Source organism: Falco cherrug, chromosome 7, assembly GCF_023634085.1.
Source record: "Falco cherrug isolate bFalChe1 chromosome 7, bFalChe1.pri, whole genome shotgun sequence".
Classification (NCBI taxonomy): domain Eukaryota; kingdom Metazoa; phylum Chordata; class Aves; order Falconiformes; family Falconidae; genus Falco; species Falco cherrug.
Window position 1 is genome coordinate 318867 of NC_073703.1, and position 26118 is coordinate 344984.

Here is a 26118-nt window from a genome sequence, read left to right on the forward strand (position 1 = left end):
GGCCCGGCCCGCCCCGCTACTGCTACCGCGCCCGCCCCGCCGCGCCACCCTGCCCCGCCGCGCTGCCCACTCGCCGGCCCGCCGTACAGGTGAGCGCCGCAGCCGGGGGCCGCCGCGACCGGGGCTGGTGGTCTGGGGGGTCGGTGCCCCGCGCGTCCCTTGCCTCCCCGCTGCGGGGCTCGGCGCCGGGGCCGCTGCTACCTGCGGGAGTCGGGCTGCGCGCGGTGTCGCTGGTGGAGAGGGCTGCGGGTCGCGCCGCCGCTGTCTCCTGCTTGGGGGACAAGCTGGGCTGGGGTCGTGTGGGGGGGTGCGTGTGGAAGTGGACGGGCCACGCATTTCTTTCCCGGCTGGTGGACGGGGGGGATGAGGCCATGTGTGCTCCCATCTGCGTGGGAGCCGGGGTGCTCTGGGGACAGCGCGCAGCGTGAGATGGGGGTACACCTCCTCATCCGCATGGGGGACCAAGGGGCCAGGGCCGCTTGTGTCCCTGCCTGCTTGGGACACACACCTGCAGGAGGTGCTGGAAGGTTGGGGCCAGCATGGAGGGCTGGGAGGGTCTGGGTCTTGTGTGAGGACAGGGTAGGATGGTCACGTGTGTCCTCACCTGTGGGTGCTATGGAACCATGCACATCCCCACCTGTGAGGGAGCGGGGCCACAGGAAACAATGGATTGGGAATATGCATGTCTCTGCCTGCCATGGGTACAGGACTGCGTGGGGACAGGCAGGGACTCCTTATGTCCCACCAGGGGAGGGAGTCCCTGCTGTGCACCATCATGGCACTGGGGCATCTGGCCCCAGGGTTGTCCCCAGGTGAAAAGCTGGAGACACTGCTGGTCCCTGTGTGCATGCTGTCCATACTGCGTGCACAGGTTTAGGATTCTCTGGATGGCATCCAAGGCTGGGGAGATGCAGCCTATTCTGGAACCCCGGAGCTGGCTGGCTGGTGGGAGGAGGTAGCAGCCCGCCCATCTGCCCCCCCAGCCCTGCAGAGCTAGACATAAGCAGTGACTAACAAGAACCATAGGGATCAGGCTCCAGGCTTCTTGAATGTCTTGAAACTGCTCTTCTCTACCTGTATGGTCACACTAAGTTCTGCAGTGGGGCTGCTGCTCTCCCAGGATGCTGACGTGTCCCACAGTCCCGGTTGACAAGTGGCTCTGGGAAGAGGTCAGGAGATATTTGGGGGCTGAAGCTCTAACTTCAGGGGAAACACAGCTGCTGAGATCAGGTGGAGTGGGAGATCCTTGCTTTGGGGGAAGCCATGTGTTTGCATTCTCTGCAGCAAGGTTTTTGGAGGGGTGTGAAACTCCAAGCCTTAACAGGACACAGGATCCTCTCTGATGGGAGAAGACAAGGCTGGGGAAGGAGGTACTTCATTTCACTAGGTGCAGAGGGAGGGAATGACTTTCCAAAGGTGGCACAGGGAATTTGTGGAAAAGCAGAGTCTGGAGGGCTCATCAGATCACACAAAATTTCTGAAAAGCTTAACAAGCCTGTGGAGCTAACCCAGACTTGCAAAGCTTTCGTGCAGCAAGCTGCACCGTGGGATTCCAAGGTCAGTCGAATTTCATTATGTCAAGGAACCCCCGGGTGGTTTGCAAGATTTTGGAGGCAGATGTGAGAGCAGGGGGCTCTCTTCTTTTTCTTTATGGAAAAGCCTGCAAGTGGTCCTCAACACATGGGAGAGCACACTGGGGAGTGTGAAGCTGGAACTCTCAGCTGAAGCATGGAAAAGGAGTTTGTGGGACAGCCGAGTGCCACTAATGAGGTGCCCATCTTCCTTGGGCATGAGGTCCCTAGACCAGGTCTGCATGTTCCTCCTCTTGAGTGCAACCTGAGGACTGCTGTGACTCAGCCTTGCCTGTAGGGAGTTCTCAGCAATAGTTGGAGGCTTCACAGGCAGGGGAGACATGGTGCCAACATCTCCTCACACCTTTGCAGACCAAGTTCTGTCAGGGAGAGCTGCCAGGGGAAGGGAATGGCTATTGAGATTTGGTTGGGGAAGACAAGATGCTGACGTGCCCAGTAACTTGTAGGAAGACATAAAGGCAGAGTAGAGGCTTGGAAGAGAAGTTCCATGTTGTTAGGAAAGACCCTCAGAAGTCTGTGGTCCAGCCTACTGCTCGGAGTAAGACCACCACAGTCACTGTATCACACTGGCCATAGGCAAGGCAGGAAAGCCTCCAGAGACACCCCTCTGCTCCCCCCAGTCTTGGGCTGACTAGGCAATAAGTGAGTTTTCAGTGCTGGGCCATGGAGAGATTAAAAGTGCATGAGAACTGCCATGTTATCTCATGGCTCGGGTGTCATGAATCCTGATTTAGGATCCTGCCAGCTATTCCAATTTGTCACAAATGAGTGATTTAAGTCATGTAAAGAATCACCATCAGAGGTATTAGCAAAAGTGTTTTTAATATGATGTTGTACAAGTGTTCTTAACAAGGTTTGATGGCAACGTTCACTCTATTACTTACTGCATGGAAGAAACATACAAAGGCAAATCAAATTAGAATCAAGCTAGAATGATTTATGCAGACACCAGAGATGCAAAAGGGTAACAGGGACCCTCCCATTGAGTCACAGGGTTCAGAGTGAGCTCCCTTGCTTCCTAAACTCCTGATGGAGCTTAGATGTGGCTAGGTCCAGTCTTAGTGTCAGACTTGGACAATGGTTTATGTCTAATGGAATTAGCTACATGGATTTCATTAGTACTGATTCAGCATGCTATCAGTCAGCTGCGGAGGTTCTGTTGCGAATAAGGGCTCTCTCCACCTTGGGTAAGAAAGGATCTCTTAGTCTGGGGTAAGGAAGCCCAAACTGGGAGAGGCATCCCAGAGCAAGGGGAGGGTCACTGGCATGCAGTCCAGTTCAATTTAAAGAGAATTGGAATTGGACTGATCCAAAGATCTGTCATTGGCAAAAGGTCTCTCTGCCTCGAAGAGCAGCCTTGAGAGGTGTCCCAGCCCAAGGGGAGATCACTGCCACACAGCCACGCTGCTGAGCAGAGAGAGCTCAAAGGTGACTTACTTAGGCTGCTGTATTTATGGGATAAAGTGGTTGGCTCCTAGTCAAATTGCACACAATCGGGAAGGGATGCATGGGGCTCCTTGTACCCACAGCTTGCTTTGTTGCTTGATAAATTAGTTTGGGAAAAACCACCGGCTATTCATGTGTTGATCGTATGATTCGTGTTCCAAGCTCATATGCACCAGTGCTCTCTGGGTCACTCTGCTCCTTTGTGGATTTCCTGAAGGAGTTCTTGTCCCAGCTACAGCTCAGGCCTTTATCTCCCTTGGAGCCTGTGCCCCCTGTTAAGGGGTCAGGTGCATCCATCATGTTGGGTCAAGAGCAATTCCCATATTGGCGGAAACGGGAGGTTTGCTCAGTGACAGAATGAATTTTAAAACACATTTTGTGCTAGAGCCCTGCAAGAACACCGAAGGGCAAGGAGGAAACATGCTGTGCTGTGACTGTGGGTAATGTGCTCTGAGCCTTGGCTTTGCCTCGTGTTTCCTGGGTGACTTTGGTAAATCTGCTGCAGCAGGTTCAGGTCTCAGCTCTAGATGGGGGTTACAACTCTGTACATTTTGATATAGCAGGAGGTAACTTACCCGGCTGTCTCTATGGAGACTCTCTTCCTACAGTGTGGGAGGTCGTGGGGACCTCTGCACACAAACCACACCTGCTGCAGGTTGCTCAGGGTGTCTCCAGCCATGCAGCCTTTCACGTTGGTTTCAGCAGGGAACAGGCTGTTTCCATGGGAGAGCTTTCTGGCAGCAGTCCCCAGTGGTGACGGTCCTGGCAGAGGTCTTAGCCATCTCCGTGCTTCACCCATTGGCCAGACTTCTGTGTTCCTCCTATGGGATGGGGCTTACAAAGCCTCTCGTTCCCACCAGCTGCACAACCCAAATCTCACGTCCACAAGACCACGGTGGGCTGTAGCGGTGGGCTGTAGGCTGGAAGAGCTCTGGGGCCCCTTCCACAGAGGCATGCTCCAGGAGGACAGGAGTGGCACTGGGTGACCAGGAAGACCACCCAGTGCTGCTCTCGGCAGCTCTGAGGCTTCAGCAGCCCCAGCTGCTGTTCATGGAGGTGGGGCCAGAACCAAAACTGCGATCAGTGCAGAGGTATTTCAACAGTGATTTAATGTTAAATCCATGTTACAGAAAGCTAACAGAGTGGTTTGCCTGTAATAATGTTTTGTGAGTTGCAGAGTGCAGGTGAGCCATGGTGATGGCAGAGGAACGTGGAAATGCCATTTCTTGAGAAACAGCTTGTTTTCTAATGCGAAAGGCCAAAAGTACAGAAATCTCTAGCAGCCAGGGAGTCAAGACAGGTTATATGCTATGCTCACAACATGGTAATGAGCGTTCAGTTTTATGAACACAATTAATGTGAGTGCAAATGACAATATTTAAATCTCAAACCTCTTCATTTGCCAGGTGAGTAGTTTATTTAGTGACTCGCATTGTACAATTTATGCGACTGGCAGTTATAAGTGAAAAATCCACACTACAATTCCCAGTAAATCAAAAATAAAACCTAAAGAGCTGCTGGCAGCATTTAAACCTTTCTGAAACCATAATTTCTTTAAGTTTTGATTACAACAATGAAAAAGATAAATTAAAAGCACCACTTTGGCTTGTGACAGAGTAATGTAGGAAAAGCTGAAACCTGTGCATTGCCAGATCTCTTAGCAACACAACTCCTCTAAAGTGATGCTAGTCTTTGCATACACACCTACAGTGCTGGAACAAGGGACAAGAAGACGTATTTAGTGGAAAATCCCATCTTGGAGTTAAATCCAGGTTTGGCATTCCTGTGCATGGGAAGCCAGCAGCAGCGTTGTAGCATATATGATTGGAAAACGTAGCCTCTGCTGTTCATGGCTGGGAGTCCCTCTCTTCACTCAGGTGTTGGCCAGGGTTTTAAAGGTTCTGGTCCCACTGATGAAATTTGCTCTTGATCCATGGACTTTGTGGGAAGTGAGCTGGTAAAGCATTATGAGAAAAGCTGGTGATGAGAGGGTGCCGTTGAGTTAGCCCAGAGATGGTCAAGAGGTCTTGATCTGCAGTACTAGCACAGTTTGGAATGCCTGACCACATGCTGAGAATGTTCCAGTCGTGTTCACAGTTGGATTTTGCTTGGATGGAACAATGCATGTGCAGAGAAATTGCCAGCTGAAATGAGTCCGTTTCTGTAACGGACAGTGTTTCTGTAACAGAGCTGGCACAGCTTAATGCCTTCCTGGCACGGATGATGAGTTGTGAGCCTACAGCTGGGATACACCAAGGCAGGGCTACTGGTCCTGCTCCAGCAGAAAGGTCTTCTCAGGCCTGCTGACACCTCCTGACAGAGCTTTCCCAGGGTGACGGTGTCTCACGTGTCCCCTGCCACCTTCCCACAGCCCCAACTGGGAGATGCTGTTGGATGGATGGTGGCTGCAGAGGGGCTTTACCAGGAAGCTGAAACCACAAGAGGGAGCTGAGATTATGGTCTGTGTATGTTCCGAGCCCCTGAGAGCAGCTCAGCTCCAGCTTCCTCCTCCTCCTCTCCATTCACAGGTGGCTGCTTCTAAAGACCAGTGGCCGATGCAATCTGCAGAGATAATGTTGAGTTTGACCGTGGTTCTGCTGGTGACGTGGAACTTAGGGAGTAAGTACAGTTTCAGGGAAGAGGATCCAAGGGGAGATCCTGGATAGTTTCTAGCCCTTAGAGGAATTTCCATTAACTCATGGGACATCACATCAGAGACTCTTTCATGATAAGAAAGAAAATGAGCAAAATGCTGAACTTGCAGAGCCTGCAGGCTGGGAGACTCACCTACTGCTCTTTATGGAAGTACACAGCTTGTAACCAGGAACTGGGGCTTTTTGCTTGTGTTAGAATAAAAGCAATATAAATTAACACAAAGGAAACAAAATGCATGTTTCTTGGCAAAGGCTGATGCTGACAATGCATAGGGGAAAGCATAATAACTTCAGTGTCAAGGCCTTTGCTTGACTCACATGGACATTGTAGGGGTCAGAAGTAAGGAGAGACTTCTGATACAATAACAGAGAAAGAGGAAATTAAGATCCTTTGGGACTAGACTGATGAGGGTCAGAAATTAATTTGGGGACATCAGCATCACAAGCATGAATTTCTAATTTTAGACACTGCTTATGCATCAAAAGGAGTGCAAAGCTTGTCTAAAACACTGCTTGTACAGAAAGTTTCAGAAAGAATATGTGAAAATATCACAATACAAATACAATTCTGTAATGGAGATGATTGTTTCATGTGGGTTTTTATACTGCTCACCGAGTGGGTCTGGCCTCTTCCAGGAGCGCAGGAGAGCATCTCTTGGGAGGTCCAACGTTACGATGGCTGGTACAACAACCTGCTGCACCACAGCCGTGGCTCGGTGGGTGAGTGCCAGGCCTGGGGATGAGGATGGTGGGGTTGGGTGAGGTGGCACCTTGGTATCTGACTCACTTTATGACTGAGAGAGAAACCCTTTCTGACTTGAGCCTCAACCAGTCAGGTAAGCAGGCAGTGCCATCTCTTGTGGCCCTTAGAGGTGACTGTTTGCACTCAGGGTGGGTCCCTAGATGCACCTAAGAGTCCTGTTAGAGCAGTCTGGAGGGGCCCAGAAGGCCACCTTTGTTTCTCATGTCCTGGCCTTGCCACTTTTACCTGCCGCCTGGGCAATATCTGCAGGTCATGCTGGTGTTAGATCAGTCCCTGAGCAGAGCTGTGCCTCTATGGGGCTATTCAAAATATCCATGGCAGGGAGGGCCCAGCTACTCCCAGCAGGAGTTTCAGTGACAGTCAGGGATCCCGGAGCTGAGAAAAAGCATCTTCAGCCAGAATCAGCATGCAGTTCAAGCAGCATTCAACACAAGGCCAGAGACAGAAGAGTTCATGGTCCAGGCATGCTAGACCAACTCTTTTTCTGCGCTGCACAGGGCAGATACTGTGCTGTTGGGCTGCTGTGCAGTATGGACTGGTCTGTACTGGGCCAGGCATGTGGGATTTCCCTGTGCCAGTTGTGAGCTGCTTTGTCATGCTTATAACCAGCCTGTGGGCCCACTATCAGGAGATGTCCCTGAGCCAGGGACCAGGGTGGATCAGGGAGGATCTTACCTAAAATATTAAAGGTTATGAATCCTCCTATTTCCTGCAGCCCAGATCGGTTGCCTACATGTGTCACAAGGCATGGTGGCAATTACAGCTTCCTCTGAGTCTGAATGGCTGACTCAACATGTGTGTCATCAGCCCTCTGGTTACACCAAGGCCTGTCAGAGAGGTCCAGCAGGTCCCTGGCAGAGATGATCTCCCTCTTCCAGAGCAGATGGATCAGACCTTAACATTTGGAAACAAACCTATGGAAACTAAGCCAGTAGTTCAGGATTTCCTCCAGCTCTGAGGAGTTCCATCAAATGAAGCTCACCACATTGGTGAAGAGCCTTTTGAAACAAACTCTCTCATCAGTGAGAAATGACCTCCTGCCTGTGGGCTGTTCAGTTATGAGACAGGGAGTGGGTGCAAAGTTTCCCTCATCTTCTCCCTTGTCTCTCTGCCTCTCTGGCTGTTTCCTCTCCTGTTTCCTACGGTGCTGACAATCACCATGCTTGTGCAGGATTATATAGTCAATGTGGGCATCTTAACATCACCCCAGTTACCCACTGGAGCACACCACCCCAGACCTCTAGGAGGCAATGGGGATGCACATGGACCAGAGAAGGACACCTGAAAGGGAACATGCCCATGGAGGATCCCTGCTAGTTTTAAGAGTTCTGACCCCAGTGCTGCAAGAAGTTTTGGGTGTTGGTACTAAAACTTACATGCGCTTGGCCATTATAAGCATCAATGCCATCCTCTTGCTCTCTTCTGGGACCCTCGCACACACCAGCATACCCTGCCCTTGTTGCATCTCCTGTCAGGTGCCATCAGAACCATGCTGTGTTGCTTTTGTGCCGCAGGTGCTAGGCTGCTGCGTCTCCTGCCAGCCAATTACGCGGATGGTGTCTACCAGGCACTGCAGGAGCCCCATGTGCCCAACGCTCGCCAGCTCAGCAACACGGTGGCGCGGGGACCCTCCGGGCTGCCCTCCCGCAGGAACGTAACTGTGCTGGCTGTCTTCTTTGGTGAGAGCTGGGGCCTGGCAACAAGTGGAAAAAAAGTTGGTTTCTCGTACCCCAAGGCCATGTGTCAGAGTGCTCCTCACCCACTGCTCCATAGCAGACCCACGCCTGAAAGATAAAGCCTTGGGTATCACCAAAGTACTGTCCAGCCAAGACAGCTTGCATGAATTTTCGGTGACCTTTGGCTGTTGTTCCAAACGCTGATATTTATCGTTTGGGAACTTCCTCATTTGTTTTAGTGGTAGAGTTACACCGTTGCAAAATGCCTGACAGATGCAATAAGAGCCACACCATGAATGATTGCTGGGCAGAACTGCTGCAAGTTGGAGCAGTTTTTGCTGTTGCTCAGGAACTTGGCAGGGTCTTGGATCTCCAAGCCTGGGGACATCTGTCTGTGGGAAATACCCTCAGCTCATTGGGAAAACAGGCTGAACTTGTCAAAGCAGTGGAGACACCCAGCTCCCTGCACAGCTTAAGGTGCTACATCCCCATACACCCAAGCCAGGGTGCTGGGCCCCAGGATGGGCCACTGGAGGGGAAGACACTAGTGCAGTACCATTTAGCTTCTCCCTGGAGGTAGTTTTTCCCATCACACCAGAGCTCAAATGGGCCAACAGCAGCCACTGGGCTCAGCATCGGCAGCAACCCTTGGCCTTGAAGGCCCCAGGCAAGGAGGAGCTCAGGGAATAGTGGCTAAATGCAGAGCCTTGTGCCTGGTGAAGTGGTGCCAGCAGCTGGTGGTCTCCAAACATCCACTGGCTGAGTTTCTCCACCCTGGTTCCTGAATGACCCTACCCTACTCATGAGGTCTGGCTAGGGGCACCTGGAGCCTTGTTCCTGTGGGCTGGAGCTCAGCACATCTGGGCTCCAGCCCAAAGTGACTTTTTCAAAATCACGGAGAAAACCAGCAGCGAAGGCGGGAAGGAAACCAGTCTTGCTGCACAGGGTGGTCCACTCAGCCCATGTACAACTTGGTTGCCCACCATCACATCCTGCTCCAAGTGTTGGTGACAGTCTTCCCAGCTGCTGACCTTGCTTGGGTCTTTGCCAGGTTTTCACGTGCTCTTGGACATCCTGGGTACAGAGAAACCTGGCTGCCCTGCTGAGTTCCTGAACATCCACATCCCATCTGGAGACCTCATCTTCGACCCTGCAGGCACTGGAGACGTGGTCCTGCCTTTCCAGCGCATCCACTGGGCAACAGAGACAGGGCAGAGCCCCAACAGCCCTCGGGAACAGGTAGGTAGTGTTTCCTTTGCTCTTGCCTTTTGGCTAAATTCCTTGGTACCCAGCAATGGGGTCTGTAGCAGCCAAAATAATGTTTGCAAAAATTAAAGAGAGCACCACTGGTTCCTTAAAAACATACATCTCTCAAATGTCTGAGCCAATTGCAAATGAAACCAAAGCACAGCTCCAAGGTACTGGTTCACACAGAGCATCATTTGTGGTTGCACATGGTCGGTACTTTTCCTGGCCAAAGGAAATGCAATTACTCTAAATCTGCCTGTGCCATCTATTTTAATGCAAATTTTAGTATCTTGCATGGTTTGTGGCAGGTGGAAGAGGAAAGGGTAAAGCAGGAGCAATTAGTAGTTTTCCTTGGCTGCCAAAGTTGTTACCACTTCAGTCAAAATGAGCAAAGGTAGGGCTGCCTGTGTCTGGTGAAACAAGTGATAACTGCAGCCTTTTTAGTGCAAGTGTAATGAACTTCCATAACCAATTTGTACACCTGTGCTGCTCTAGAAGGCCAGTAGTTACGGCATATTTTTTAAGGCACCAACTCTTACCCTTAATAATGTATGAAAAAACTGAGCCGGTACTGTCATAAAGTTGTAAAGCTTCTCTGAATTTAAGTCACTTTGGAAAAAATCCAGATTTCCCCCAGTTTCTCTGTACTTTGCTGCTGAGGTTGAATGTGTTCCCAAGCCCATGTGCTTTTTCTTTTGTGCTGGAAAGTTTCCCAGTCACAATCACCAAAGCAAAATAGGCCCTGAACCTTTCACATGACAAACCATGATGAGACCAGATTAGCAAGTCATGTTTTTAGCAGTATTTCAGACCTTAGAAAAATGAAAAATCCAGGGTGTTTTCATGAAAACATTTGGCAGGGGAGATATTCGACATGCTGCCAGGGCAGTGGGACTCCCTGCTGTGAGGGCAGGGCTACCAGAGCCTTATGTAGGGATTCACAGATGTCTGCTGCTGGTCATGGTTGAAAATAAATGGGAAAAAGCCCCAAAATGTACTTCTGAAAAACCTGTGCCTGGTCTTTTGCTGTATCTGGTGCTAATTCTTGCAGTTTGCATAAAGGTTGTTGGTGTATATATTTGCATCCTGACAGTTCTTGTTAAAACAGAGGATGGGTGGCTGCTTTGCAGGACCAAAAGGGACAGGTTGGGGCTTTTCAGGCACTTTTTGCAGATTTTCACTGAGACCCCAGTGCCTGTTAATGCCCATTCCCTGTGCCTGCCCTAGATCAACGAGGTGACGGGCTGGCTGGACGGAAGCTCCATCTATGGCCCCTCACAGTCCTGGAGTGATGTCCTGAGGAACTTCTCAGGGGGAAAGCTGGCATCGGGGCCCAGCGGGCACCTCCCAAGGGAGACAGACGGGAGGGTTCCCATGTGGAAGGCGCTGGATCCATCCACAGGACAGGGTGGCTCCCAGGGAATCTACGGTAATTGTGGCATCCTCTTTGGGTTTTCACTTGCTTGGCTCCACCTCTGACCATGAGTAGGAGGAGCAGGTGGTCCCTGAAGCTGAGCCCAGAGGGGATCCCAGGAAAGGGTATGGGTGTGCGGTGAGCCAGGACACGCAGGTCAGCAGTTCCATGGGAGAGCAGGCAGTTTCCCAGCCCAAGGGACAGGAAGACAGGTGCCCCAGTGAAGGCTTCACAGCAAAGACATGCCATGAACGTAAGGTGCCACAACCCCAGGAGGCAACAGGTCATTTCCCAGCCAACACAGAGAGACCTGTGGGTGCTGATCCCTCTGATCCAAGGCGAACTCCTCTGGGGAAGGGGGCTGCCACCAATAAAAACCTGCTCAGCTTGCTTTGAATTCCTCACCTGCCTGACCTTTTGTCCATGCTGGGGGCCTGGTGCTGCTTCTTGCATGCTCAGGCTGCTTCTGTCCCTGGAGAGGAGGGAGGGGTTGAGGGGATGAGGGGATGCTGGGCTGCAGCCACAGGTCTGGGGTTGCTCCTCCAGCCATGGGCAAACCTAGACCCAGTGGCAGCATCCCCCACTGATGGTCCCAGTGGCTCTTGCAGACCTGGGAAGCGCCTGGGGGAATGAGAACCTCTTCCTGCAGGCTGAGAGCATCACCTGGTTTCGGTACCACAACCACCTGGCCACAGTGCTGGCCCAGACACACCCCACCTGGTCCGATGAGGACCTCTTCCAGCACACTCGCAAGTGGGTCATCGCCAATTTTCAGGTGAGGGATGGACATCCCCCCCGCAGCTCTGCTGGGACCCTTGACATCCTCCCCAACACTGGCCCTGACCCAGGTCCCCTGTGCCCTAGAGCATCGTGCTGTATGAATGGCTGCCAACCCTGCTGGGGAGAGACGTCCCGGAGTACAAAGGTGAGGGGCATGGTGGGCAGTGCTGTGTGGGGAGACCAGGGGAGCTGGGGGATGAGGCAGGAGAGGGAGCTTGGCCCCCTTTCCCTCCAGCCTGGCTGCTGGACCGTGGCTGCTGCCCCACAGGTTACCAGCAGCACCTGGACCCCAGCCTCTCACCAGAGTTTTTGGCGGCTTCAGGGCAATTCCTGGCCACCATGGTGCCACCAGGCATTTACAAGAGGTAGGAGCAAGCTGGTGGGGCTGTGGGAGAGCGGTGTCTGTGCCAGAGAAGGGGATGCCCAAGAGGAGGTGGTGGCTGAGCATGGGCCCAGTCCCTTCCCCACATCCTGCCCCTCGCGGGGACAGTTGAGACCCGGGAGCTGTGGGTCCAGCCCTTCTCTTCTGTTCCAGACACCCCAGGTGCCAGTTCCAGGAAGTGCCTGGCCCTGGTGGCCCGTTCCCAGCAGTGCGGCTCTGCAACAGCTACTGGAGCAGAGAGGTACGGGTAAGGGGGCATGGGGGTCCTGAGGACATGTCAGACTGGCCGGGGGGGCTTCATTCCTTGCTTTATGTTATGGAAGACACCACAGGGATCTGAAAGGGAAATTGGGTGGGGAGCGTGACAGCTAACCAAGGGAGTGTGAGCTCTTCCCCATCCAGACATCCCCAGATACCACCTTCATCTGCGGCAGGCTCAGACCTCAGGGTTGAGCTGATGTGGAGAAAATGAGCTGGGAAGAAGTCCCTGGGTCTGCACCCCTATGGTCACCAGTTCAGGGGTGTGGGGCTGCCCCATGTTCTCAGTCCTGTGAGGAATCATCTGCTCTTCCCCTCAGAGCACCAGGCTGCAGCAGGCAGACGATGTGGACAACCTCCTGCTGGGGATGAGCTCACAGATTGCAGAGCAGGAGGACAATGTTGTGGTGGAAGATCTCCAAGGTCTGCACTCCCCCGTACTGCAGCTGGCACATCAGTGGGGGGGACCCTCTCTCCCAGGGCTGTGCAGGGGCTGAGGTGGGGAGACAGGTCCCATGGCCACTGCCATCAGCACCCAACCACATGCTCAGACCAGCTTCAGCCTTGTTAATGGAGGTGCAGAGAAGCTGCAGGACATAAGCATGTCCATGGGACTGTCCTGACAAGAACATGAACGTGGAGATGATCTCCATGTTCAGCATGGCCCATGGCAGAGGAATGAGGCCAGCCCAGCAGCTATGGCAGTTGGTGTTGCTCCTCCAGCTCTGCCTTGCCATCACCATGGCTTCAAATCCACCCACAGATTACTGGTATGGGCCCCTGAAGTACTCCCGCACTGACTACGTGGCCAGCTGGTTTCAGCGTGGGCGAGATCTTGGCCTGCCCACCTATAACCAAGCCCGGGAGCGATTTGGGTTGGAGCCTCTCCAGAGCTGGTCAGACCTTGCCCCACACCTGGAGCAACAGGTAACAGGAACTGGTCTGGGCACGGAGAGAGTGTGGGTCAAAGGATGTTGGGGCAGTCCAGGCAGTAACTGGCTTCTCCAGCAATGTAGGAAGTGGGGCATCCGTGTGCTAACTTATTTTCATGCCTGCAGGGCTATTGCATTGGTGTAACTGTGCAGTTACACGGCACGACTATATATATCCTGCCCTGGTGCTAAGCTCCCACGCAGCTGGATGCTCTGCTCCTCCTGGAGCCGAGATGCGCTGGGACTGATGCTTAGTTGCTCAAGTCCAAGCTGTGAGCTCAAGGGTGTGTGGGGCTGAGCATCTTCACAGCCCATGGACATGTGATGCCTGAGAAATGCATGTTCCTCACTCCTTCTGAGACTTGCCAAGACTTTCTGATGCCCTGGCAGAATTCCTTCTGCTCACATGTGCCGTGTGGGTTTCTGGCCAGGTGCTGGAGAAGGTCGCTGTGCTGTATGCCAACAATACAGCTGGGCTGGAGCTGCTCCCCGGAGGCATGCTGGAGGCTGACAGCTCCCTCTTCAGTGCCATCATCCTGGACCAGTTTGTGCGCCTGCGTGATGGTGACAGGTTTTGGTTTGAAAACACCAAGAATGGGTAAATGCCTCTTCCCCATCTGGCAGGCTGCCCACTGCTCTGCAAGCCCCCGTAACACATCCTCCAGCTTCCTCAGTTCCTAAAACAGTGCCAGGAGTGAAACCCTCCTGCTGCTGCCCGGTGACACCCAGGGCCACCATCTGGCCCCGTATCTTTTTCCCCAGGCTGTTCACAGCAGAAGAAATTGGAAAGATTCGTAACACCACCTTCCACGACATCCTGGCTGCCGTCACCCACGCAGACCCCACAGACCTCCAGCCCCACGTGTTTGTCTGGAGAGAGGGTGAGTGCTGCGTGTAAAGGCAGGGCACCGGGAGCAAACAGCACTGGCAAGTTAGGGAGGAAAGCAGACCCATCTTGGTGACACAGATGGTGACTCAGTGACACAGGGAAAGCACTGGGCTGGCAGTTCCTCCAGCCTGACACCTGCTATGCCCCTAAGCCAGCGAAATGTGTGCAAGATACAAGGGTTGCTTATAGGTGAGGCAGGCAGCACTGACATTGAAAGTGGGCTGAAGTCCAGGCAGGTGAATTGCATGAGGCCTGGAAGGATGTCTGGGTACAAAAATACAACTGATGCCCTTGAAAGTCATGCTAGGGTTAGAACTCAGCCTCTGCCTACCCCACACTATCACGCTCCTCACTGACGTGTCCTCTAGCTCCTTCTCTATACAAGCACACACAGGTTGCAGGTTAAACTGATGAGTGACCTGAAACATCATGGAGTTTGCAGATGAGTTAAGCTTTGTGTACCATAACTGTGTATCATTCCCTACTTTTGCCTTTAATTGCACTAACCCCTACATATGCCCTGGGTGTTGTACTGCAACACCCCCCCATACCCACCCCCTCACCTGGCTGCTCCATTGACTGGGCTGTTGGTTAACCAGCCCTGTTGGAAGAGCTGGCCAGGTGTTCCTGCAGATGTGGTTGCAACAGCAGTACGACCTGCATCAGCTGGCTTTCAGCTTGGGGAGAACCTGGAGCTTGCACTCCAGCACATGTTGGGTTCACAGGAGACTAGGAGCAGCCTAGTCCTGTGCCTGCTGTGCATCCCTCACCCTGGTGCCCTCCTGCACCATCCTTAAAATGAGCTTTCCTCTCCCTCCTGCTGCCATGCTTAGGGTGAGGTGAGGCCAGACACAGCAGTATGCCTTTTCTTCTTGGGATCTTGCCACACCCTTCCCACTTACTGAAAGCATTTTATTTGGTGCACATTTGAACCCTTGCAAGGAGTTTTCATTCCCTTGGCTTATGTTCCATGCAATTGTACCAGGAGGACTCCCTGGGTTTGCAGCACCCAGATGAGCAGAGGCTCTGAGCCCCAGTTTGCCATGGCCCAGGGTGCTTCTTGCTCAGCCCATCCCATCAGGTGAGATGATGGAACTGAACTCCCAGAGTACTCAAGTCCAGTTCTGCACTTGCTTTGTTCTGGCAGGCAAAGGTTCAACCTGGAAAAAAACAATTGTTCCCTAAGATATGGAGTTTAACTCAAGCACCCCAGTTTTGCAGTGCTCCCTGGGTCACTTGGCAACAAACCTCACCATCATCTTAATGCAGAGGTTCCTGGGGACGATGGAGGTGAGATGGGTAAAAGGTCCATGACACTCACAGCCTGTCTCCCCACATGCAGGGGACCCGTGCCCCCAGCCCCAGCAGCTGACGGCTCAACACCTGGCCAACTGCACGCCCTTGATGGTGCTGGACTACTTCGAAGGCAGTGGCACAGGCTTCGGGATCATCATTGTTGTCCTCTGCTGTCTGCCTTTAGGTTTGCCACTCCGTTTCTTTACCCATCTCCTTTTCTACTGGAGAAAGGGGCTAAGTGCCTATGGACCAAGCACGTCCCAGCAGGTGCTGCTGAGTCCTGGTCACTCCATGGTCCTTGAGATGGCAGGGTCCTTGGGCACCAGGAGGGAGCAGGGCTTTCATGGAGCATCTCCGCATTAAATAAATCCACACAGCATTGAACCAGGGGTGATGTGGAAGAAATAAATCATGCAGGTGATGCTGCCAAAGTGGAAAGGAGCTTTATGATATCTCATTCCTCCTTCTCCCCTGTGTCCACAGTGACTCTGTTTGTTGCCTGGATCGTTGCTGTTTTCCGCAAGAGAGATTTCAAGAAGCTGCAGAAGGAGCAGGGCCCCAGTGTGCGGAGGGAAGTGACCAGCGAGGCGATATGCGGTGAGGTGGCACTGTCAATCCTATGATGGCATCTGGTGATGCTGCTGAAGTCAGGGCACATCCCAAGGCAGGCTGGGCTTGGAGCTTATATCCAGACTGGATATAAGGAGAAACTGTTTCCCCAGGAGGATAGCCAAGCAGTGGAGCAGGTAGCCCAAAGTGGTGGTGCAATCTCCGTCATATCTAAGACCTGACCAGATAAAGCCTTGAGCAGACTGGCCTGACCCTGTAGCTGGTCCTATTTTGGGCAGGAGGTTGGGCGAGAGACCCTTCCAACCGAAGTCCTTTCCAACCTGAGTCATCCTATGACCCTTTAATTCCAGCCCTCTCCAGATCACACCTTACCTGAAGGAAACCTATGCAGAGCAGCTGCACTGGTAGCTCCAGGATAGGGACTGTATCTCCTTGCTCTGGACAATGGAAAAATCCTGCCTCCCTGCTCCATGGTCTGTACTCCTTCTGTGCCCATGCACTTGAGCTCTGCAATTGGGAGAGCATAATTTTGCTTTCAGCATGTGTGTCTGGTCATGAAATCACTCCCAAACTGCATCTTGGTGAAGGAGGTGCTGGGATGAATAGGAGGAGCCCAGGTGTGCATTTCCAGCTGAGTCCTGTGCTCTCTCCCATCAGCCATGGAGTGGCACGGTCCCAGGACAGACAGCTCTCCTGTCTACGTCCAGCTCCAAACTGATGAAGTGCTCAAAGTGCTGGATGGGAGAGGGTCTGTGCTCCGGAGCATCAGCCTGAAAGCCCATCAAAGGGTGGAGGTGATCCTCTCCAGCAACAAAGCGAACAGAGCTCTCCTCCTGAAGAGACCCAAGGAGTATGACCTGGTGAGTACTATGATGCCTGAGGTATGATACCTTCCCCTGGACTGTCCACAGTCCTCTCCTGCTGCTCATGCACAACTCCTGAGAACCACCAGGTCCAGCTCATACCATGGAGTGACCACTGTGGTGAAAAGCGTCAGCACTCACATCCCAGCTGAGCCTCTGCTGCTCGCAGCCACTCCATGGTGTCTTCTGCAGGTGCTGCTTTTCAGCGAGGAGGCAGAGAGGAGAAACTTCATTGGGAAGCTACGAGGCCACTTGGAGGAGAGCAGCCTTCGTCTGCATGTGTCTGAGATGAAGGAGCAGAACCTGATGAAACGGGCAGTCACTCAGGAGCAGAGAAAACAAATGCTGGAGACTTTCTTCAGGCACCTGTTTGCTCAGGTCAGTAGAAGTGTGGCAGGCTCTGATGCATGGGGGAAGGTGTTTCTGTATTGATTAAGCCATGAACGTTGCTGCTGTCGCTCACTGTAAGAGCTGGTAAGCTATGCACAAGGAATCTGCCAATACTTTAGGACCAAGAGACATTTTCCCTTGGAGAAGACAAAGGGAGTTCTGTTGTGGTGATGTAAGTGTCTAAAGTTACAAAGAGAGTTGTGGATGATGTAACTGAGGTCTCCATGATGGTCACTGGCATTTAGTACGACAGTCACATTGTGTAGGAGACACACGGGACTTTCCTATGGTATCTCCCATGAGTTTTGTGCCAGGAAAGCCACTGGTCCTTGTGCAACAGGTCAGGCAAGTGAACACCAGCCTTCTGCTCTGCCAGCACTCATGGCATTTCTTTTGTGGGTTACAACCGGCAGGTGCTGGAAATCGACAGGTCCGATGCTGGAGAACTCAACTTTGAATCTTCACAGAAGGCAAAGGAGTCTCTAGTGTGTGAGCTGAGCAGGGCAGAGTTTGCCGAGGCCCTGGGACTCAAAGCCCACTCCATGTTTGTGGACTCTATGTTCTCCCTGGCTGACAAAGATGGCAACGGCTACATCTCCTTCCGGGAATTCCTGGACATCTTGGTGGTCTTCATGAAAGGTGGGAGCTGGAGCTGGTTAATGTTTTCATCTGTTGCCCTCAGTGCTGTTTCTAGGCTCTGCCAATGCCACCAGCAGAGTGATGCATCCAGCAGGTCAATCCGTAGACACTCCTACAGATTAAAATTCCCTTCACTTAGGACAGCTTCAGCTTGAGTTATGGGGCAGTGGCAATGCAATTATGTCTTCTGAAAGACTTTTCATGAAGGGAGCTATCTTTCACCACCATAGACAACTCTGCCCTCTCTCCTGGGTGGACCATGCATCCTGTCCTTGAGAGACGATAGTAACTGATCTTCCCTAAATGACAACTGGAATAATGAATTCATAGATGGAGGTGATGAATGCCAGATTCAATCAAAGCAGCGCCCAGAAAAATCATTGCTGTGCAAAAGCACGTTTTCAGTTTGCAAAATAATGTACAAGAAAGAATGTGTATCTACCTGATTTTTTACCTTGCACTTGAGAAAGTCAAGTGCGAGAAAGGGCGGCACGCTATTCACGTTCAGTCACTAGTCAAGCTATGATCAGCAGTGTGCTTTCAGTGTTGACGTTTGCTGCTGCAGGTCCATACTCTAGAGACAATGCTTGAGAGCACATTTGTTGATGAAAATAGGATCTTGTTCTTACTTACTTGTTCTTACCACTAGGGTCCCCAGAGGAGAAGTCCAAGGTGATGTTCAGGATGTATGACATTGATGAGAATGGGTTCCTCTCCAAGGAGGAGTTTCTGAGGATGCTCAGGTACTTCTCTTCATCTTTCAAGATGTTTTTGCAATGTCTGTAAACACAGATGTCTTCAAAAGCAGCTCCATTTCTGTGCTTCACTCACCGAGTGTGCCACACGAGAGCCCATGGGCTCCCGCAAAACTGGTCTGGGGCTCTGCCTTCTGTTGTTTGAAGGACTCAAGCTGTGGCCCTCTGAAGTTCCCATCTCTCCTCATTGCTACAGGTCCTTCATTGAGATCTCCAACAACTGCCTGTCAAGAGACCAGGCAGAGCAGGTGACAGAGTCCATGTTTCGGGCCTCAGGGTTTCAGGACAGGGATGAGCTGACATGGGAGGATTTCCACTACATGCTGCGGGACCATGACAGCGAGCTTCGTCTCACCCACCTCTGCGTCAAAGGTCAGTGGGCAGGAGCAGTGGGTGACCCCAGACCCTGCAGGGCTGTAGGTGATGGGCAGCACCCAGTACATAGCTCCCAAATCTTGTCCCATCAATCTCTCCAACCCAACTGCAGTATTGGGGCATCAGCTGTTGCTCCATGTGTGACACTTTTGGGTCAGCTCAGAGCCTCTCCCCACCACACCCCTGCCCAGGGGCGATGCCTAAACCTTGTCCACCACATCTCACAGATCCTTGAACAGCTGTTTGTCCTTTTGGCTTTTCAAAGGTGTCCCTGAGGTGCTCAAGCAAAACCTTTACAGCCGCGTCTCCTTCATAAAAAAGAAAGAGCCAAAAGGGTAAGCTCTCCTCCTGAGCCTTGCTGCTGCTATTTCTTCTTCTCTTTCTGCCCTGATGCACATCCATCCTTCACCTCAGCTCCTCCAACAAATGCCCTCACTGTCTGTTTGCACACCTAGCACTGGAGAAGGGGGATGACAGTGCTGGGACATGGCCGTGAGCAAGCCCAATGCTTTGGTGGGGCTGCTGCCCTCCTCCCCTGTCACCCAGGCAGGCAGAGAGGAGATATTGCCTTCTTCAGAGCCCCCATTGCATCCGTATGTGGGGATGTGGGCATCCTACCTTGCTTTTCAAAGAAGTGGGTTAACCTGGAGTGAATCCAGCCCATGTACCATGCAGTTAAAGCTAACACGGGCAGGCCTGCAGAAAGAACTAAATGTCTTCTCAGCTGAGCCTGACATGGAAAGTAGAGAACTGGGGGAAATTTTGCCAAGCCCTTCCTGCAAATACAGCTTTGGGCTAGAGATAGCTCTATTTCCAACAGAACCATCTCAGAGGAGGAGAAAGACCCAAACCTGGACACCATGAGCCACTTCATAGAGCAAGAAGGACGAGAACTGAGGAAGAGGCCAGGCAGAAAGTAAGTATACTGTCTCCTCGCCAGGTGCGCTTCTCAGGTTTGGGTTCAGCCATTTGCTGTTTCTCATGTTTCTGTGTCACACGCCCTCCGGTCAAAGGGCACTGCTGCAAGGAACCAGCACCCCAGTGACGGTGGTGCAACGCAGGGAAGGGATGCGAGACCATCCCTGCAGGAGGTGCCCCAGTCCAGGCAGGCACATCACAGCCTCTCGCTGGCCAAGGAGCTACGGGAACAGCCCTGTCTCAGTAGGGATGGTGCCACAGCTGGATCTGGGTGATGTGCCTCTATGAAAAAAACATAACAAAAAAAGTAAATGAAGTGGCCAACTCCAGAGCCTGCAATAGTGTTTAGAGTGGTGTGCCTTGCCTGCAAAGAGAGGCTTTGCCCGGCAGGTCCTGCCTGCACTCCTCTGCCCCTTGGGATGCTGCTGATTCACCTGTAGGCTCCCTGCGAGAGCTACAGGAGAGACTCTGGTCCTCAATGCTGCGGCAGCAGCAAATACTTCTACAAAGAAGCAGTTATGTGGTTGTTACACATGACCAGGATATCCTGATTTGCCATAATAGCTCCGACAAACTTCCCCTACCTTGGGATCAGTTTGGAGGGCTGAACATTACTATGAAAATTATCTTTCACAGTTCTTATCTACAGTTTAGTTTAAGAGTCACTATGTGTACGTTTGTTGCCAGCTTTCAAAGGTGTATAGACTGGGATGACCTGAGATCAGCCGCTGACACTGTGCTCTTCAGGTCGCTGCCCCCACTGGTGTGCAGAGGCAGTCACAGTGCTATACAGGGAGGAAGACCCAAACCTGGGCTGTGTGTCCCTGAGCCATACCTTGCCAGCTAAGCCTCAAAATGACACCAGCCCCCTTATATTTTCCAGGGTGAATCAGTACCGGCTGCATTTGTACACTGAAGCACAACGGAAGAAGTACAAGCGGAACAAAGTTCAGCAGAAGATCCAGGAGTTCAAGCGCTTCGTTGAGAATTACCGGCGCCATGTTGTCTGTGTGGTCCTCTTCTCCGCCATCACTGCTGGTGTGTTCGTGGAGAGAGCCTACTGTGAGTGCCCATCCAGCTTGGCTGCCCCAGATGTGGAGGGGTGTGTGGGCTTGGCTCCTCAAAGCTAGTGGTTGCATGGACTATGCTGGGGTGTGAAAGGTCCCGGCACAGCTTTAGGCAATAGTGTTGGTCCTCCACTGGAATAACCAAAAGTTATTCTGGGGTTGTAGGGGACCTCTGGAGGGGTCTGGTCCAACACCCTGCTCAGAGCAAGGTCAATTTCAAAGCTGAATCAAGGCTGCTGGAGCCTTTGTCTTAAGAAGCTTTGAGGAGCTCCAAGGTCAGAGATCCCACCACCTCATTGGGGCTTAACTAGTTTTTGACTATCCTCCCCGTGAAGAGTTTTTATTTTACATCAAACCTTAATTTCCTTCAGTGAAATGTATGCTGTCGCCTTTTGGCCTTTCGCTGTACATCACTGAGTTTGGCACTCTTCCCCTCCCTAACACCCATTAAGTTGTTGCAGACAGCTACAAGGTATTCCCTGACCCATCTCCTCCAGCCTGAACAAGCCCATTTCCCTCAGTCTTTCCCCTACGTGACATTCTCCAGCTCCCACCCACCCTGGTGGCCTCCACTAGACTCATTTCAGTTTGTTGACACCTCTCATATTGGGATGCTCAACTGAGGACACAACACCAAGGTGCAGTTACAGTGCCCAGCAGAGGACAATCCTCTCCCTTGACTTCTGAGGAGACTGTCACCCAGCAGCTCTGGGGGGTCTGACACAAAGAATCGTGCCCCTGTCCCCACACAGCCCAGTCCTTCGTGACCTTTTCTTGGTGAAGCCACACAGCTGGCTGTCCCCTTGTTGCAGGAAGGGTCACGGTCCTCAGTGCCAGGCATACTGACACCCCCTCTGTTCACTCTCCCTAGACTACACCTTTGCATCCCCCAGCACTGGAATTACTCAGACCACCTTCGTGGGGATCATCATCTCTCGGGGATCAGCTGCCTGCATCTCCTTCATGTACTCCTACATCCTGCTTACCATGTGCCGCAACCTCATCACTGTCCTGCGGGAGACCTTCCTCAATCACTACATCCCCTTTGATGCTGCCGTAGACTTCCACCGCTGGATTGCTATGGCAGCCCTGATTTTCTCAGGTAGGTGGGCTGCTGGGACATGTGCTGCCCATGAACCACAGCTAAAGCAGGAGGACCAGCTCATCATGGCACAGCAGGACCAGGCAGAAGCTTGAAGGCCTGTAAGGAGCCTGCAGAGACAGACACTTTGCACCAGAGAAGAGCAGGTCCCTGGGCACATCAGCAGGGTCTGCTGCATCTCCATCCACAGCAGCAGTGATGCTTCTCTCTCCTGGGTTCTGTCTCTTACAGTGCTCCACACTGCAGGCCACATAGTGAATGTCTACATCTTCTCAGTCATGCCGCTCAGCGTGTTGTCCTGTCTCTTCTCCAGTGTCTTTACAGATGATGGGTAGGTGAAATTTAAAGCACAGTCCAGAGTGTCCTGGGCGGGGACAGGAATGAAAGTGGAAACCAGGGGTTTGCTCTGACCACTCTGTGGTGCTGTCTCTTGTCCCTCTCCAGGTCACAGCTCCCACAGAAGTATTACTGGTGGTTCTTCCAGACTATTCCAGGTGAGACCACCTAGCAGGCACACCTGCATGCCTGTGCTCAGGATGGGCAGCCCTCTGCCCACCCCAGGTGGAGCCCCTGGGGGCTGCCCTGATCCCCCCTGGGACCTCCCCAACCCCTCCTCTCGCAGGCATGACAGGAGTGCTGCTGCTTGTGATCCTGGCCGTGATGTACGTGTTTGCCACCCACCACTTCCGACGCGTCAGCTTCCAGGGCTTCTGGATCACCCACCACCTCTATGTGCTGCTCTACATCCTGGTAAAGCCTTTAGGCTGGGAGGAAAGGGTGGGTCGTGCTGATGCACTGCAAGCCTGTGGGTCAGTCCAGCTGATGAGATGAAATAGTTGGGGAGATCCCAAGGAGCTGGTGGGCCCAGTCCCAGCTCCCCACTGCTGCTGAGCTGCCACCAAATCAACCATGGGACAATGGCTTGCTGTGCTGAGCACCATCCTGATGGGGGGCTCCTGCCTGCCCAGGTCATCATCCACGGCAGCTACGCACTGATCCAGCAGCCCCGCTTCCACATCTACTTCATCATCCCAGCTCTCATCTACAGTGCAGACAAGCTGCTCAGTCTGAGCAGGAAGAAGGTGGAGATCAGCGTGGTGAAAGCTGAGCTCCTGCCCTCAGGTACCACAACAAACATCCCCGGCCATATGGCATGAGCTCAGCCCAGGCTCTTCAAGAGCGTCGAGGGGCTGCAGTGATGGAGGAACCTACACTACCCAATGTGTCCAGCTCAGCGAACCCCCCTCCCCGCCAGGTGTCACCCACCTCCAGTTCCAGCGGCCACAGGACTTTGACTACAAGTCTGGGCAGTGGGTGCGCATTGCCTGCATGGCCCTGGGCACCACCGAGTACCACCCCTTCACCCTGACCTCAGCGCCGCATGAGGACACGCTGAGCCTGCACATCCGGGCTGTGGGGCCCTGGACCACCCGCCTGCGGGAGATCTACTCCCCAGAGAGCCTGGCCCTCATCGGCAAGCTGCCCAAGGTGAGTCCCATGCTGCTTCTCCAGGGACAGGGACATCCGAGCCCAAGAGCATCTCAGCAATGGGTTCTCAAGCCTTGAATGTGGCAAATATGTGGGCAAGCAGAGGCAGGAGATGTTCTGCTGATGGCTGGCTCCTTTCCAGCTGTATCTGGACGGGCCCTTTGGGGAGGGCCACCAGGAGTGGAACAAGTTCAAGGTGTCTGTGCTAGTGGGAGGAGGCATTGGGGTGACGCCCTTCGCATCCATCCTCAAGGACCTGGTCTTCAAGTCATCCATAAACTCCAAGCTGCTGTGTAAGAAGGTAAGAGGAAGCATCTGAAAGACAAGAGTCCTTCTGAGATGCCTCCTACTGCTGCTGGCCACTTTGGGGTAAAATCCTCCATGATCTGTCTGGGAAGGAGCCCCATGGACATGCATAAGGGTGCTGGCCCCACTCTGAGCCTCATCCCCATGTGCCACAGATCTACTTCATTTGGGTGACACGCACACAGCGGCAGTTTGAATGGCTGGCGGATATCATCCATGAGGTGGAGGAGACAGACAGGAACAACTTGGTTTCTGTACATATCTACATCACACAGCTGGCTGAGAAGTTTGATCTGCGCACCACCATGCTGGTGAGCCTGGCTACCCACCAAGGAGGCTGTCATGCCATGCTGGGCCATCTGACGTGCCGCAATCTCTCTTCCAGTACATCTGCGAGCGGCACTTTCAGAAGGTGCTGAACAAGAGCCTGTTCACAGGGCTGCGCTCTATCACCCATTTTGGGCGCCCTCCCTTCGCACCCTTCTTCAGCTCGCTGCAGGAGGTGCACCCTGAGGTCAGTGCCTGGCTGGGGACAGGCGGAGGGGCACCCACTGACCAGTGCAGAGGACTGGTCCCAGCCTGTCCCTGAGGCCCTTGAGAACTTGGGGCATGAACCCCACTTTCCCTCCGCAGTCAGGATGAGCTGCAAGAGTCAGCAATGACCTGTACCAGCCAAACACACCCTGCTAGGATGAGACCTTGTCTGCAACAGCTGCCCAGAGCTGGCAGAGACCCTGGGGAATCCCATCTTTCTTCCTTGGCCCCAGCAGCTCCACGGGGAGGTGACAACCTTCCCCAAAAGCCTTCTCAGGCTGGAACAGACTGCTTGGCCAGCGTCCGTGCTCAAAGCTGCCAGAGGACAAAGGGCCAAGGGGGGCTGGGCTGGGGGGAGAGCTGGTGCTGCTGGGTTTGACCCCTGTGCCTCCTTCCTTCCCCAGGTGCAGAAGATTGGGGTGTTCAGCTGTGGCCCACCTGGGATGACAAAGAGTGTGGAAAAGGCTTGTCAGCAGCTGAACAAGAAGGACCAGACCTACTTTGCACATCACTATGAGAACTTCTGACCCTACCCCATGCCATTTCACCCTTGGGCTGCAGTCTTCATTGTTCAATCCCAGCACCTGTGCAGCAGTGCTTGGGATGGTCAGGGTCTTGGGCTCCCACTACCACCATCCCCAGGAGAAAGCCATCCATGGCCAAGAGCATGGACACTGAGACCTGCAGAGCTTAGATCAGCACAGGGTGTGCTGGTGAAGTGTTGCTATCCCAGCATCTCCACACACTGAGCCTAGGGCATCCTGCTACCATCCACACAGTCCTGCAGCCCCATGCCCAGGGTCGGGCTGGCGTGACCCCATCCAGAAAACCCAGTGTTCAAGTTAACCCTGTCTCTACCACCTTAATCCCGCAAGACAAAGCTTGTGCTCTGCCAGCTGGCTTGGGGAATCTCTCTGAACAGCCTTGGGGAACAGCCTGGTGCCTGCACCACCTCAATGCATGGCACTTTGCCCCAAGATCCAGGTGGCATACACATGAAGTGAGAAGCCAGAGAGCTCCCCACCATCTCCCTTCCTGAAACAGACTCTGCTTTCCTACCCCACTTACTTGTGCCTGCTTGTCAGCACTCTGAGCCTGCCCTGGGTTTGCATAGGGCCTTAGCTGTGTTTGGGCTGCCACTCTTGCAGGCTGTGATTGAACTTACTTAAATAAAGCTGATTGAAGTTTTAAAACGCTTTCTTGCCTCCTGTAGCAGGGGTCTCAGTCACCTGGAGACTTACAATTCTTGCAGCATAGTGCTGCTCTTGCTCCTGTTGCATATTTATGCCAGTCCACTGGAAAATGGGTTAAACAGAAATGAGTATCCCCTGCGCTGGTGATGTACATGGGGTGGAGGGGGGATACAGATTTGAGTGCAGGCACAACCCCATACGCTGTGTCCTACCAGACCCATCACCCTGAGCAATGCCCCTGCAGTGCCAATGCCACCAGCAAAACCCAGCATGGGAGAAAAATCACAGCTGAGGAGCCCAAAGAGGCTAAGCCATGGGAATAGCTTCAGCCCTCCGGCTGTTAAACAGCCTCCCAAGCCCAAGGGAGTAGGTTTCCATTTCCCAGCAGTTAACAGGGTCTTGCAATGGCCAGTGGTCCCCCAGCTAGACCAGTGGGGCTCCCCCCAGCATGGGAGTCGGGGGCCAGGAGAGCCCCAGGGCTCAGTGAGAAGTCCTGGTTCACACCTGCTGCCAAAAGCTGGGCAGCCTCCCCCTCCCACAGCCATCACACACCCTTTGGCAAGGTGCATTTTAGTAATTCTTGGACAG

General features: G+C 53.1%; 1 protein-coding gene across 1 annotated transcript; it reads left to right on the forward strand.

The window, feature by feature from the left end:
• Positions 1-5564: 5564 nt before the first annotated feature.
• DUOX2 (dual oxidase 2) lies at positions 5565-25524 on the forward strand. The gene is made up of 33 exons (XM_027802881.2): positions 5565-5657; positions 6329-6412; positions 7970-8134; positions 9183-9370; positions 10607-10808; positions 11402-11568; positions 11658-11718; positions 11842-11938; positions 12109-12196; positions 12534-12636; positions 12977-13140; positions 13577-13743; positions 13908-14026; positions 15377-15514; positions 15814-15927; positions 16558-16760; positions 16956-17141; positions 17567-17792; positions 18442-18535; positions 18744-18919; positions 19188-19257; positions 19743-19838; positions 20724-20902; positions 21779-22009; positions 22241-22340; positions 22454-22503; positions 22632-22759; positions 22978-23131; positions 23265-23497; positions 23640-23798; positions 23959-24114; positions 24189-24317; positions 24742-25524. The coding sequence occupies exons 1-33, from the start codon at positions 5594-5596 to the stop codon at positions 24862-24864; spliced, it is 4614 nt and encodes a 1537-aa protein (XP_027658682.2). The 5' UTR covers positions 5565-5593; the 3' UTR covers positions 24865-25524.
• The last annotated feature ends 594 nt before the right edge of the window (positions 25525-26118 follow it).

Coding starts and splice junctions, on each gene's coding strand:
- DUOX2 (XM_027802881.2), top strand. CDS start 5,594: ATGCAATCTGCAGAGATAATGTTGAGTTTGACCGTGGTTCTGCTGGTG. Junction 12,637..12,976: donor TGTGGTGGAAGATCTCCAAG/GTCTGCACTCCC, acceptor ATCCACCCACAG/ATTACTGGTATGGGCCCCTG. Junction 18,536..18,743: donor GAGTTTCTGAGGATGCTCAG/GTACTTCTCTTC, acceptor TCATTGCTACAG/GTCCTTCATTGAGATCTCCA.